The sequence below is a fragment of the Nanorana parkeri genome, unplaced genomic scaffold (genome assembly GCF_000935625.1).
Source record: "Nanorana parkeri isolate BGI_ZX_2015 unplaced genomic scaffold, ASM93562v1 scaffold2300, whole genome shotgun sequence".
NCBI lineage: Eukaryota > Metazoa > Chordata > Amphibia > Anura > Dicroglossidae > Nanorana > Nanorana parkeri.
In genome coordinates this window covers 162,180-177,510 of record NW_017308568.1, presented here as the reverse complement: position 1 = coordinate 177,510, position 15,331 = coordinate 162,180, and the positions used below count along the sequence as shown (strand labels likewise).

Here is a 15,331-nt window from a genome sequence, read left to right as displayed (position 1 = left end):
AAGGGTCAGTGTTTGGGTTACAGGGAGGGTCAGTGTTTGGGGTTACAGGGAGGGTTAGTGTTTTGGGGTTACAGGGAGGGGTTACAGGGAGGGTCAGTGTTGGGGTTACAGGGAGGGTCAGTGTTGGGGTTACAGGGAGGGTCAGTGTTGGGGTTACAGACAGTTTATCAATTCCAAACAAATACTTACCAATTCTGATGGTTTTTCGCTCTTTTTCTGTTGATTTGGATCCTGAAGACAAAACACAAATATTTTATTTTCCTGTCCGTGTCTCTGTATCTTCGCCTGTTGTTCCGGTTCTATCCCTCTGCTTAGTGCGGGAGTTTTGTTCTGGATTTCAGAGAATGTTCTATGACGGAGGTAAGTTGGGGGACCTGTGTACTGTTCATCCTGCCCATAATAATGAACAAAGTACATTTTCTGTGTTTATTCCCTGTGAAGTGATTATTACTCTATTTCATTTTATAAAGTTGACCAAAAGCCCAAACATACATTTTTAGTTTGGGTAGAGTAGGGAATGGTTTCTGTCCCATTGGAGAGACTTTCCTTCACTTCCTGTCCCAGAGACCGAACAGGAAGTGAGAGGAAATCTCTCCAAAGAGAAATCCCCATTGAAGAGCCTTTCTGTTCCTTTTCCGGTGACAACTGTAACATTTTGGATTTCCTCATGTAAAAGAGGGCAATGGTCATTAGGACAGAAGGTAAACATCACGAATCGGAAGGGAAGGAAAGCAATACCATACCCGACAGACCTGATACTTCTGCATTGTGCAACACTAGCAGGTGCAGATCAGAGCAGTTACAGACCGGATCAAAACTGCGTCCAATGTATTCCAAAGGTATTTTTAGCTCCAGTTCACATCGCAGCGTTCAGTTTCAGAGCAGGTAAAAAAACTGCAGCAGGCTCTATTTTACCTGCTCTGGACCTGCTCTGGAACGCATGCAAACGTCCCGGAACGCATCAATAACGCGGCAAAAAACGCGGCACAACCCAGTGCACTGCGTGTGCAAAAACTCATGCAGATCTGCTCTGCATTTGGTGTGAATAAGGCCTAACCAGCATTCTCCTCATAAGGACTGTGCACAAGTGCACAACCACTCTGTGCTGGTCACTACTAAAGTCCGGACCCAGGATTGGGGGATTCCATCCCTCCCAATGCTCTTTGACATCTCCCAGTTCCAGGATCCGGAAATCCCAAGCCAAATCCGGAAAACCTGGGAAGAACTGCAGAGCCAGCTCTTTCCCAGTAAACGTTTGCGCTTTCTGGAACTGCTCAGCCCCCCCCTGGCTGAGAGTCCTGGGTGACTATATGGCCAAATGACACCATGGCATTGCCACACACTGCCACAGTAGTCTAACAGTAGGTTCTTTGTTGCAAGTGCATCTTTTACAAAAAGGTACCACTCGGGTGGTAGATTCTTAACTATAAGGGGTCACCGGGGATTTTTTACAATAGAGGTTGGCAGTGTGTGTAATATTGACAGTAAAGGAGACCAGGCTGTCTTTATGGTAAAGGTAGACATATTGTTGATTCTTTACTGTAAAGGCAGTCACACTGTGGATGAATTGAAGGTATAAAGACTATGGGGTTGATTTATAAGCATGACGCTATTGCCACTAGGCAATTCCAATGCTCCTCAGCGCCATCTAGTGCTGGTGGTAGTGCGATGCAGACGGCTTATAAATCAGCCCCTATGTATTGTTTGTAATGTAAAGGAGCGTACATTATATGTAGTAGTAGACTTATACTATGGATTATTTACTGTAAGGGTATATATTTATTTATAAATCCAAAGTAGATATAGAGGCACCCTATGGGTTTTTGCAGCAGAGATTAAGTCAAAACATCAGAATTTTATTGTCAATGTTTCGATGGATCTCAGTCCATCTTCTTCTAGGTCACGATGAACTTGTAAACGTGTGGATGGCGCTCAGTCCATCTTCTTCTAGGTCACGATGAACTTGTTAACGTGTTGATGGAGCTCAGTCCATCTTCTTCTAGGTCACGATAAACTTGTTAACGTGTGGATGGAGCTCAGTCCATCTTCAACAAGGTCATGATAAACTTGTCAACGTGTGAATGGAGCTCACTCCATCTTCATCTAGGTCATGATGAAGATGAGCTTGTCAACGTGTTGATGGAGCTCAGTCCATCTTCAACAAGGTCATGATGAACATGAGCTTGTCAACGTGTGGATGGAGCTCAGTCCATCTTCATCTAGGTCATGATGAAGATGAACTTGTAAACGTGTTGATGGAGCTCAGTCCATCTTCATCTAGGTCACAATGAACTTGTAAACGTGTGGATGGGGCTCAGTCCATCTTCAACAAGGTCTTGATGAAGATGAACTTGTCAACGTGTTGATGGAGCTCAGTCCATCTTCAACAAGGTCTTGATGAAGATGAACCTGTCAACGTGTGAATGGAGCTCAGTCCACCTTCATCAAGGCCATGATAAACTTGTCAACGTGTTGATGGAGCTCAGTCCATCTTCATCTAGGTCATGATGAAGATGAACTTGTAAACGTGTGAATAGAGTTCACTACATCTTCAACAAGGTCTTGATGAAGATGAACTTGTCAATGTGTGAATGGAGCTCAGTCCACCTTCATCTAGGTCATGATGAACCTGTCAACGTGTTGATGGAGCTCAGTCCATCTTCATCTGGGTCTTGATAAAGATGGACTAAGCTCCACCGAAATGTTGACAATAAAATGCCGATGCTGTGACTTATCTCCACTACAAAACCCATGAGTGCCTCTATATCTACTTTGGATTTTGTATGGATATTTTTGTGAGTAGCTGAGAAAGTATTGAAGCCGTTGGACAAGCATGGCACCCTGTAACAATTTCAGAAGGCTGTCAGCCGCCGGTCCTCGTATTTATCCCAGGACAGGCTTCCTTTAATATTCCAAGCACAGTGTTGCCTTGTATAATGACTTTCACCGTACCGGATATTAATCATGTATTATAAAGCCCCAATCCCCGTCCACGCCGACCCCTATAAATTACAAACTTCACCTCTAAAGTCAGCCAGGCCCACAGGGATCAGAGATTTTCTACCTATTTTCCTCGACTCCGGGAACATGGTCTTTGCGCTGTATCGGAGCGAGCTGATTGTACATTCCGCAGCCAGCACAGAACCAATTACCATGCCCCTCTATTCTACCACCGTGTCTCCGCACTTTGCATAACACAGCCGGGAACAAGGGCGTCCGCTGGAGACCCACAATACGTATGGAACAGATCGGGCCCAGCAGCCTAATTAATGAACCAGCGAGCCTACTTGTTAAACTCCTCAAAGCTTCGTAAATCTTGGAAGGGTGAAGGGTCAGACATAGAAATTCAGAAGATGACGCCGGGTGTTTGAAGTATAACGGAATCGTAGCTATCTGTTCTTCTTCTCATCTGCTGAGTCTCAGGTTTGATCAGCCTAATGGGCACATCGGTTTTGGCGAAGTTACTTTAAAGTGACCCTGACAGGAAAGAAATATGGCACATTAACTTGAGACAGTATTAAGGGGCTAGGGGTTGTATAATGACAAAAAAGACCTTTAATTGAAAAATGTGGGGTCATCCGAGGACAAAATTTGTCCGCCCTTCAATACAGAACTCCCTGGTAGGGATATACCAGCAGATGACCCAAGTTATATATTAATAAAGCCAGGTAATTAACCAATTAATTTAAAACCATAAAACACAAAATGTTATTATTATTATGGTCACATCTCTTGCCTTGAAGAAGGGACCCTGTGTGGCCCCGAAACGTCGGCTCATGTTGGATTTCTGTGACATGATTGTCCATTAAAAGGACTCATTCATTTTAACTTATGGAGTGCTGGTGACCTATTTTCTTCATTATTACACAAAGAACACACTATAATAAATAAATAACATTTTATGTGCTTAAAAAGTGGAAAAAAACTAATGGTAAAGAAAAGAAGATGAAGAGTTCTTCTTCTTCTTATTATTATTATTATTATTATTATTTATTTACTCTATTCTTTACATTTCTTTTTAAAATAAATATATGATATTGTTTTTTGGTGTTTTTTCCAGTATAATGTGTTCTTTTCAGATTTGGCTAACTTGTTGCATTGTTCTTCAAAAGCGTAAAATGCCAAATGTTATTATTACGCAATAAATAAATTAGTTAATGGCTTTATTTACTTATGACTTAGGTCATTAGTTATCACTAGAGGGATCCCCAGCAGGAGGAAGGAGGTCCTGATTCCTCTATATAGATCTTTATTATCACTAGAGGGGTCCCCAGCAGGAGGACGGAGGTCCTGATTCCTCTATATAGATCTTTATTATCACTAGAGGGGTCACCAGCAGGAGGAAGGAGGTCCTGATTCCTCTATATAGATCTTTATTATCACTAGAGGGATCTCCAGCAAGAGGAAGGAGGTCCTGATCCCTCTATATAGATCTTTATTATCAGTAGAGGGGTCCGCAGCAGGAGGAAGGAGGTCCTGATTCCTCTATATAGATCTTTAGTAAGATCTCATTTAGAATACTGTGTCCAGTTCTAGAACTCTCACTCATATATAATAAGATAAGTCCAAAAATGGAGAAAGGTCTGAGGGATAAAACATATCAGGAGAGACTGGGGGAACCTAATACAGACATCCCAACCTGTAAAACCTTATTTCAGGGAGGTGCCCTTTCTTATTTTTTTTTACAGAGGCCGTCGTCAGAATATAAAAGAAATAATAATGATAATAATAATTTTATATTTATATATATTATCCACAAAGAGTTAACAGCACTCTCTCAACCCTGCAGCAGTGCCTGTACCTGCTCTCAACAGTAGTCTATGTCCGCCCTCTCTGTGCAACACGTAGCTTCTTCCTTCCTTCTGAGAGCCAAGCCGCGTTCTGAGGCCACTCTAGGGATCACATGACCTTCCTCCAGGAGGCAAGCCTCGTTCTGAGGCTACTCTAGAGATCACATGACCTTCCTCCAGGAGGCAAGCCTCGTTCTGAGGCTACTCTAGAGATCACATGACCTTCCTCCAGGAGGCAAGCCTCGTTCTGAGAGGGAGACTCCCTGAACAGCAGGGAGACTTGAGATCCCTGCTAATATGTCCAGGAAAGAAGGGAAGTGGGAACATGACTGAAACCTTTTTAATACATGAAGGGTGTGAATAAGGTTCGGGAGGGCAGGATTTACAATATGAAGCTGAGATCAAGAACACGGGGACATGACCTCCAACTAGCAGGAAGTATTATTTAAAAAAAAGCTTAGTTGATGCTCTGAACAGACTTCCAGGAAGTTCCTGCAGAGGTGGGGAGTCAGTCAACAGTAAGCAAATTTACACCAAAAAAAAGAGGCAGACACGATGGACCACTTGGTCTTTTCCACTCTCTTATGGTTCCAAACTTCTTCTATTCTTTAACATTTTCTTTCGTACTACTAGTTTTAGCTCTGAGGATTTGATTCAAGGCCTGCAAGTGATTGACAACAGTTGGGTTTTTAAAACAAATTTGTGTGCAGATTTAAAACTTGCCTGAGAGCGCATCTAGATGAAGTGCAAATCCTGTGCAGCCGGTTATTATGTACCAGAGGAGCTGTGCCCATAAATTTGCAATGTAATGTCTCCAGACGGTATTTAAACTACAATATCTACTCCAGTCGCTGTCCCAACACTTATCTCCTGTCCATGCTTAAAGGAGAACTACGAGGTGACTGATTTCCACTCATCCTCATCGTCCGAGCTGACGTGTGGCAATGAAACAGTCACAGGTCGGCTGAATAGATCGGGAGGTGAGCGAACGCATACCGGCATATCGTGAGGTGAGCGAACGCATACTTCTCGATCATCTCCCTGCAGAGAGCCGTGACTGTCACTCACGGCTCCCTGCAGGGATTCCCCCCTTCTCCTCCCCGATCCTCCAGCGCTGACTGGCAGGACGGGGGAGGGGGCGGGTACAGCTGGCTCTGCCTCTAGATAGGCAGAGCTAGCTGTCAATCACGCAGCTGGGTGGATCCAGACAGCATTGTCGGGATCCGTCCCGGCTGCAGCGCGCTCTCAGTATACCGCGAGCTGTAGCTCGCTATATACTGAGCTTTGGGTGACGGGAGGACGCTAGTTTATGTCCTCGCGTGACCCTTAGGAGATCTATGGGGAAAAGCCCTGACCCCATAGTTCTCCTTTAATATGTCCACTGGTGTCCTCTAGATGTCCTCAATCCCTGACATTCCCAAATTCATTCTTTATAGCGTTCGCATACTGTACATACGGAGGCTAGGCCCTCCTGATATGCCCACAAATTCCCACTTTATGGAGATATGGTCCCCTACCCAGAGTCCTGACCCTCACGGCATTAGGGTTCACTGGTTGTAGATATTTCAGCGATGCTGCCTGCAATACAGAGACATTCTGAAGTGTTCCATCATATGTTGATCTGGGAAATCTTTAGTATTGTTTGCATTCCATCGTTCTACATATCTGGATCGCAGTCTGCGCACTGATACTTGATCCATGTTTCATGTCACTTTGCATTATATCTGTATTGTATCTTTATGTTTTTTCAATAAAAATTAACATGCTAAAAAAATAAAATATGTCCACTGGTACCTAGTTGCCTCCGGGACATAAAGGGAGATATTTAGCAGGGAATATGGTCATGAATTAATTATTGTAATTTTAAATCCATGCATCGGGAAGATTTACTTTAAGTGAATGTTTGGTGAATGACAGATTAACTGCTTTATAATTATGCCCCAAAGTGTATGTCATAAAAAAATGCAGTGCAACTCTGCAATACATTTGGGGAGCATTACTATATTGACACAACCAAGCCAAGAGTTCTCCACGTCATCATTACCTAAAAAGTTGCTCAGATCCATCCAAACCCTTTAAATCTTAATGCAACAACTCCGTATGGCACAAAGTTGACCTATTTTTTGGGCTTAAAGGAGAACTATGGGGTCAGGGCTTTTCTCCATAGTTCTCCTTAGGGTAACGGGAGGACACAAACTAGCGTCCTCCCGTCAGCCAAAGCTCAGTATACCGTGAGCTACAGCTCTCTATATACTGAGACGCCGCAGCTGAAGCAGATCCCAACAATTATGTCTGGATCCGCCCAGCTGAGTGAGTGACAGCTGGCTCTGCCTATCTAGAGGCAGAGCCAGCTGTACCCAACCCCTCCCCCGTTATTTTTTGGGCTTAAAGGAGAACTATGGGGTCAGGGCTTTTCTCCATAGTTCTCCTTAGGGTAACGGGAGGACACAAACTAGCGTCCTCCCGTCAGCCAAAGCTCAGTATACCGTGAGCTACAGCTCTCTATATACTGAGACGCCGCAGCTGAAGCAGATCCCAACAATTATGTCTGGATCCGCCCAGCTGTACCCAACCCCTCCCCCGTCTGTTCCGCCAGTCAGGGGTGGGGGGGGGGGGGATCCCTGCAGGGAGCCATGAGTGAGAGTGACGGCTCTCCACAGGGAGAGGATCGAGACGTGAGCGAGCGACGGTATGTGTTCGCTCACTTCCCGATTTATTGAGCCGACCTGTGACAGTTTCATTGTCACAGGTCAGCTAGAACTATGAGGCTGAGTGATCTTCACTCACCTCATAGTTCTCCTTTAACTGATAATCATAAGAAGAAAAATACATTTATTGACCAGCCATCTCACCTTGAGGTTGTTGACCAGCGATCTCTCCTCCTGTTTCAGCCACTGGTTATCCTCGAGCATCTGCTGTTGTTGTCGGTTTATGACGTGCAGCATCTTGGCCCTCTCCTTCTCCCACATTTTCTGAGCCTCTTCCATGCTAGTGGGCTTCACAAAGTCCTCCTCCTTCAATAAATGGCGATAGAAATAAAAAACACTGAGATCCTTCTTATGAAGGCCAACCGATGACCGGGTCACCCCCAACAAGGCCACACATGCTAAAATACACACCGCCATTTGTAATGGTAATGCAAAGCATGCAAGCCTTACCCTCATACTGCGACGTTTGATGATGCTATGGCGTAGGAGCGGCGGGCTGTGGGTGGAGTCGATTGGAGACTGGTACTCCGTGGGGCTACAGAGCGTAGGAGAGCTGGCACACAGACTTTCAGGCACCTGTGCGGAAAAGGTGCGGGCATAGACACAGACAATTAGCAGCGCTGGTAGTGCAGACAGAGCAGAGTTATACAGAAGCAAACACAAGTGCTAAAACTTGTTTTCCACATAACCTAGCAAAAGCGGCTCGGCATCAAAGCATTAGAACTTGACGCAACACAGAGACTGAGGGGTGTTCTTACTGTGCCGCTCCAATGGGGCATAGAAGTTTATATACATGTGAATTTATATAGGTTGTATTCTTTGTACCATTTTCCTATGGACACTTGTTTTTCCATGTTCCCTTTCGTGATATCTTTGACACATTTCCCCTTTGTGTATGCTCCACCCTTCTTCTTGAGTATGGGAATTCCTGTGTCATGGATGCAGCTAACAGGCCACATGTAACATGGACACATGTATTCTGCATAGTACGCTACGAAAGTATCGTCTTTTGACCGCATAATACCGCAACCATTCATATGCTGTATCCTGTTGTCTGATGTACAGAATAAAGCAACCTTTGTGGATGAGAAGGTATTGGTGAGTTCAGCTATCTGACAATGATTGTCCTCAGTGATTGAATCTGCTTCTACAGGCCAGGCATAGAGGTCTCAGCAAGGGAGGAGTCACTAGCACACTTAGTGAGTAAGTTAGAATACTTACTGTTAAACTTCATAAAATAACCAAAAAATATATAATAGACAAACTCCACCTTGATTTGCTAAACTACGTCATTAAAGAAACCCATGGCCCTCTAAACCCTGGAGTTACTTGGAGTGTCTACTTGTCTACACCCAACAGAGTGGCTGAGACACACATGGAAAAGGAGTTCAAGCATTGCCCCAGCACCAGGATGGCTGAGTGGTTATGGCGTTGGACTTAATATCCAAGAGAATGGATGTATATCCGTGTGGGTTCGAACCCCACTCCTGGTATGAGATTATGCTGGTTTTTGAGTGCCATGATGTCTGTTATGTTATTAAAACTTTTGAAGATCTCCTTTTATAAATTAAAGCTTTGATAAGTGAAACATTTTTTGACCCAGAGGACACTAAGCCTAGTGTAGACCTTTAAGCAAACCAGGGTGGCTCAGTGGTTAAGGTGTAAATCCTGGAGTTACTTGAAGTGTTTAGTTGTCTAAACCCAATTAAGTGGCTGGGAAGCACATGGGAAATTAGTATGTTCATTCACCAAGATGGCCAAGTGGTTAAGGTGTTGGACTTAAGATCCAATGGATGTATAACCGCGTGGGTTCAAACCCCACTCCTGGTATGAGATTACGCTAGTTTTTGAGTGCCATGATGTCTGTTATGTTATTAAAACTTTTGAAGATCTCCTTTTATAAATTAATGCTTTGATAAGTGAAAATGTTTTTGACCCAGAGGACACTAAGCCTTGCATAGTGCTTTAAGCAAACCAGGGTGGCTCAGTGGTTAAAGTGTAAATCCTGAAGTTACAATGGAGTGGCTGATAAGTACATGAAAAAGTAGTATGTTTTGATATTAACACAGCACCAGGATGGCCGAGTGGTTAAGGCGTTGGACTTAAGATCCAATGGCTGTATATCCGCGTGGGTTCGAACCCCACTCCTGCTATGAGATTACGCTAGTATTTTGAGTGCCATGTTGTCTGTCATGTCATTAAAACTTTTAACTATCTCCTTTGTTAATTAATGCTTTGATAAGAGGAAATGTTTTTGACCCAGAGGACAGTAAGCCTTGCATAAGCCATGTTGTCTGTTATGTCAGTAAGCCATGTTGTCTGTTATGTCAATAAAGTGGAAATGTTTTTGACCCAGAGGTCTGCATAGCCTTGCGTAGTGCTTTAAGCAAACCAGGGTGGCTCAGTGGTTAAAGTGTAAACCCTGGAGTAACTTTAAGTGTATACTTGTCTAAACCCAACGGAGTGGCTGAGAAGCACATGAAACATGAGTATGTTCGGAAAGCAACACAGCACCAGGATGGCTGAGTGGTTAAGGCGTTGGACTTAAGATCCAATGGATCTATGTCCGTGTGGGTTCGAACCCCACTCCTGTTATGGGAATCCTCTAACTCTTTGTGATCTGTTAAGTCATTAAACTTTTAATGATCTTCTTTTCTTAATTAAGGCTTAGATAAGTGAAAATTTTTTTGACCCAGAGGACACCTCCTCTCCAATGTACCAGGCTGGCCAACCGGTTAAACGATTGGACTGAAGATCCAATACATGTATGATGGCCATGCCCTTGGCATGAGTTTAAGAGATTGAAGATATGTTTAACATTAAAATCTATGTTGTCTTACAGCAGCAACAATAAGGCCTCGTTCACACCTGAACGCTTTGTAGCGCGTTCTACGCTCGACGAACGCTCTACAAAACGCTCAAACATCTAAATCCCATTGTATTCAATGGGTCTGGTTCACACCATGGCGTATTTCAGCCCATCCCTAACGCGCTACAAAACGGCCCACGCCTGAAAAGGTACAGGTACTACTTTGGGCCGTTTTTGTTGCGCGTTTCAATTGGGATACAGCCAAGTAGCCATCGGAAACGCGCGTTTGTCGCGTGATTTTTTTTTACCGCGAATCGCGGTAAAAAAACCGCGCGACAACCACGCGACAGACAGGCATATGCAATACGCCTAGGTGTGAACCAGGCCTAAAGTCTTTGTAGTACTTTCAGAATGGACTTGAAATAAAACCCAAATACGCCTGGGACCCAATGGTTGATATCAGTATTTTGCTTTAAGAAGAAGTTTCTAGAAGCCATCCAGGAACATGATGAGAACATACCCTGTTATAATTTACATAATCTCATCATCCCGGTGTCATGAGGTCATAAAGGTGTTTACTGCTGTCATGTTCTTGGACAATTAAACTGCTTCCACACAATGGTGGTTGGATGAAGGTGGCTGAGTTATCTGTGTGTATACAATAGAGTATGTTCCCAATACTTATTACAACTGAGGAAGCCAATTGAATGAGTACCGACATACAGTCTGTAAGAGGCCAGTGGGCATGTACAGCACTAACATCATTAGATCGCCACTTGCAGAGCATATGCATACCAGGATGGCCGAGTGGTTAAGGTGTCGGACTTAAAGGAGAACTATGGGGTTAGGGCTTTTCCCCATAGTTCTCCTAAGGGTAACGGTAGGACACAAACTAGCGTCCTCCCGTCAACCAAAGCCCAGTATACCCCGAGCTATAGCTTGCGGTATACTGAGATGCCGCAGCCGGGACGGATTACTGTCGAGATCCAACCAGCTGCATGAGTGACAGCTGGCTCTGCCTATCTAGGCAGAGCCAGCTGTACCCGCCCCATCCATTCCGCCAGTCAGCGCTGGAGGATCGGACAGGGGAGGGGGGGAATCCCTGCAGGGAGCCATGAATGACAGTCATGGTTCTCTGCAGGGACAGGATAGAGAAGTGAGCAAGCGCCGGTATGTGTTCGCTCACCTCCCGATCTATTGAGCTGACGTGTGACAGTCTCATTGTCACAGGTCAACTAGAACTATGAGGCTGAGTGATTTTCACCTAGCCTCATAGTTCTCCTTTAAGATCCAATGGATGTATATCCTCGTCGGTTCAAACCCCACTCCTGGTATATCACTGTAACCTGTTTGTACAGCGTGAAGTATGCTGGAAATATCATCTTTACTGACTATTGAAACATTCCCATTACATGGTTCTCCAACCCAATAAGAGTGGTCAGTGAGGCATTCTCATTGCACAGATGTTGGGCTGGAATCTCAAGCATTTGGCTTTTAATGGTAGCTGCTGGTGAGCTGTAGGAAGGCTTATCTGTACTTATATGTTCCCTTTCAGATGCACCCTGCATCCACCAGGATGGCCGAGCGGTTAAGGCTTTGGACTTAAGATCCAATGGATGTATATCCGTGTGGGTTCAAACCCCACTCCTGGTAGGGACTTGTACATGTATGGGTCCAGTTTTAACTCTGAAGGTGCTTTTCTTAAACAATTATGTAGTGAAATATCTACAGCATTGCCACATAGATTTGGAGGAAACGTAAAGAAAAAAGAAAAAACTTTCTATACATTTCCCCATGTTCTTTAGTGAGATGGATCGGCACCAGCGAAATCCAAAACTGTGTTACCATTGCCCAGGTCAGGTCTCTGGATTATAGTTCACATCCTCCCTATGTTATGTAGCCAAAATCAGGAGTGTAGCTTATGGGGACAACGCTGCTCCTCCATGGATACAGCAGAGTGAGTGTTGTCACCCTAGAACTAGAAATGAGATTGTGGCTGGATTACCTGGTGAAAATAAACAATCATGAAAAACCTGATTGATTTTCTCATCAGTGGCCGTCTGTAGCAGATATTGGTTTACTACAGACACACACATACAGGTATTGAGCTACAACGGTCTACATTTTAAAGCTAAACTAAAAGAAATAACAAGAATCTAGTAATGTGTTTTCAATAAATAAAGACTGTAAAATAAGACCTAGTGAGTCTTTTTTCGTAGAAAAAAAAATATAAGACACTGTCTTATTTTCGGGGAAACACGGAAGTAGCAGTTCAGTTCTATCCAATGTCATTGCATCAGCTAAGATTAGACGGTCCCAGCCCTTGACTATTAATGTCCCCGCGTAGGTCACGTGTCCCGGTCTTCCAGCATATCTGAATTTTTTTTTCTGCTTAATATTGCGCTTTATATCCCCTGATTACCGTCACGCCGCGGAGGCAGCGCACCTTGGGCACCGTACAGCTAATTGAAAATAAATGACATTTAGGAAGCCTATAGACTGCCGGGAGTTCGAGTCTTTGAAATGGAACTCATCAGAAATTCACTCGAAGACCTTGGATGAGCGCCAAGGGCTCCGGACACTCTCCGATAAGGTTTTCCTTTTGGTTCGGAAATGTCTTTACATTTGCGGCTTCTTATCAGCGAATGACACATGCAAGTCCTCATTGTGGCCACCTATTTCTCTTTCCAAATGACGTCAGTGCTGCGGGAACATCGTGAAATTAGATATAAGCTGCTGTCCATACTCGTAGGGTCTATGCTGCCGTGATGTAAGGCTCGTGGTGAATGCAGACGGATCATTTACAGCTACAGCAGAAAGCTACTCTAGAGGGGTCATGGCCGCTGAAGGGGGGCGGGGTCAAGCAGTACTCCTATACTGGGTTTGGGCCTTATTGGGCGGGTGGACTGGCATGGGCGGCCTGCAGGTGATTGTAAAAGGTGTGCACGAGAACAATGCAGCTTTATCCTGAGCTGCTTCAGGCCTCGCAGCCCCGAAACAGTCTGAAGTCTCCAGGCAGGAGGCAGAGCGTGACCTCCATGTGGCGGGAAGGAACTCAAGCAGCAATGTCCCAACTTGGCCCGCAGAGTTCTTCTCCAGGCCCAAAAAGCAAGAGAAGCTCAGACTGTGCTTCGCTTGTACAGTTAATAAAATGGGTGCCATTCCTCCTCCCTACTTCCTCCTCTTTGTGTGCAGTCAGGGAGACTGGGAGGATCTGAAAGAATGCTTTGAGAAGAAATGCCGTGTCACGCTGGGACAAGGACAGACATTGAAGATGGCTGGAATAGGGATGATGGTAAGTATTGGAGTCAGTGGGCTGAACTCCAGGTTGGAGACATGTCTTCCAGGATCATTTATACCAAATGTATAGTTGCCCTTTAAGCCCCGCCCCTGCTGACATCATGTTCTTTCACATTTCATTTAACTTTTTTTTCCGGAAGCCTCTAATGGTCTCTGATCATCACCAATAGACAGCTGACTTGCAGAGGTTGTGTCTTAGGGTCAGGAAGGGTTTAAATCAGTGGTTCTCCACCTGTGCAACCTCAGGACCCACATTTGTCCTTGGTCATTAAGTCGCGACCCAAGTCGCACTGCAATGCAACGCAAGGCATTAGGGAACCACGCGTTCTGGTGCGGGCGTACGCACTGTGGGAGGGAGGTGCGTTTGGGGTACCATTCAAATGAATGGCAACGCAACACACCTCCCACACCAGAATGTGCGGTAGGTGCGATTGCGTGCTACAGTGCGCTAATCGCACGGTACTATGCGATTAACGCACTGTAGCAGTGTGAATGGGCCCTCAAAAACATTGACATACTGTACACACACAACCACAATCTCACACACACATACACACTCCAAAAAATGTTTATTTTTTTTAAGGTCCACCCAGTTTATCTATCTTACGAGAACTGGAGAGGATCCTCAGCCTGGGGTCTAGTGTGAGCAGCTGTGCTGTGACGGAGCTCCGTCCATATGTACATTGCTTGTACAGCTCCCTTGCGTGCCCTGTAAAGGTGCCGGGAGCCAGAATGTGACGTCACTCCGGTCCAGGCACCTCCACAGGATACGTGAGGGGGCTGTAAGCAATGCACTTATGGATGGAGCTCCCTCGCGGCCATAGCCTCATCCCACCTCACGTCACCCCAAGCTGACACTCGGTGCCGGGCAGCATATTTTGAATGGCTGCTTGCCGTGAGAACGAAAATTGCTGCGCTGGGGGGAGGCAGAGGAGCCTCTCACCTAGGAAAGTGGAAGGCATGCGGTGGCCCACTGAACATGGGGTCGCGACCCACTTTTGGGTCACGACCCACCAGTTGAGAACCAAGGGTTTAAAGTGTACCTAAGCCCTAACAATGAACTTCTCTTCTCTGCTCCCTATTGGTCTGTTAAATACCCCATTAAAAATATGTTTTGTTTAAACCGTTCAATAGGTGCAAAAATACCTTCTGATCCTGCCAGAAATTCAGAGCTGGCCTGTGTCCTGTGCACACTTCCTCTGTTCAAAAACAAAAACCACTGTGTTTCTGGGAGTTACTACTCCCCCTTCATCAGAGCTTGGGTGCGGATAGTAAATTGGGAGATTTTAGGACAGCTGATTCTAAAATAAAATATAGAGTTTGTCTCATTTAGCTCTTCGGTAAAGGCAGATTTAGGGGACCCCCTAGGAACACCATGCCTGACAGAGAGCTGGCTCGAAAATCCAGATCGAAAGCCTTACGTGCTCTACCAACACGCTTACTGTCGGGGCTCCTACTTTGGGACTACAGAATGATTAGCCTTTGTGTTGTTAAAAGAGAAATATGAGGCGAGTGATTTTCCCTCAGCCTCATAATCTGAGCCGACCTGTGAAAATGAAACTGTCACAGGTCGGCTCTATAGATCGGGAAGTGAGCAAACACATACCATCGCTCGCTCACTTCTCGATCTATCCGTGCAGAGAGCCATGACTGTCACTCACGGCTCCCTGCAGGGATCCCCCCCCCCTCCCCTGTCCGATCCTCCAGCGCTGACTGGCGGAACG

At 45.1% G+C, this 15,331-nt stretch overlaps 1 protein-coding gene and 4 non-coding genes across 5 annotated transcripts in view; 4 read left to right on the top strand and 1 right to left on the bottom strand.

Annotated features, from left to right (window-relative positions):
• Nucleotides 1-185: 185 nt before the first annotated feature.
• The window catches only part of LOC108801309 (protein-tyrosine kinase 2-beta-like), a gene marked incomplete at its 3' end in the record, with an annotated part of 68,783 nt that continues 53,637 nt past the window's right edge, over nt 186-15,331 (bottom strand). Inside the window, exons 23-25 of the mRNA XM_018573244.1 lie at nt 7,949-8,074; nt 7,643-7,804; nt 186-231 (exon numbers count right to left, since the gene is read on the bottom strand). Of these exons, the coding sequence (XP_018428746.1) occupies nt 186-231; nt 7,643-7,804; nt 7,949-8,074 (334 nt within the window). The remainder of the gene's footprint in view (nt 232-7,642; nt 7,805-7,948; nt 8,075-15,331) is intronic.
• On the top strand, nt 9,246-9,328 carry TRNAL-UAA. The gene has a single exon. It is a non-coding gene; the product is annotated as a tRNA-Leu (tRNA).
• TRNAL-UAA lies at nt 9,569-9,651 on the top strand. The gene has a single exon. It is a non-coding gene; the product is annotated as a tRNA-Leu (tRNA).
• TRNAL-UAA lies at nt 10,011-10,093 on the top strand. Its single transcript has one exon. It is a non-coding gene; the product is annotated as a tRNA-Leu (tRNA).
• Nucleotides 11,878-11,960, top strand: TRNAL-UAA. The gene has a single exon. It is a non-coding gene; the product is annotated as a tRNA-Leu (tRNA).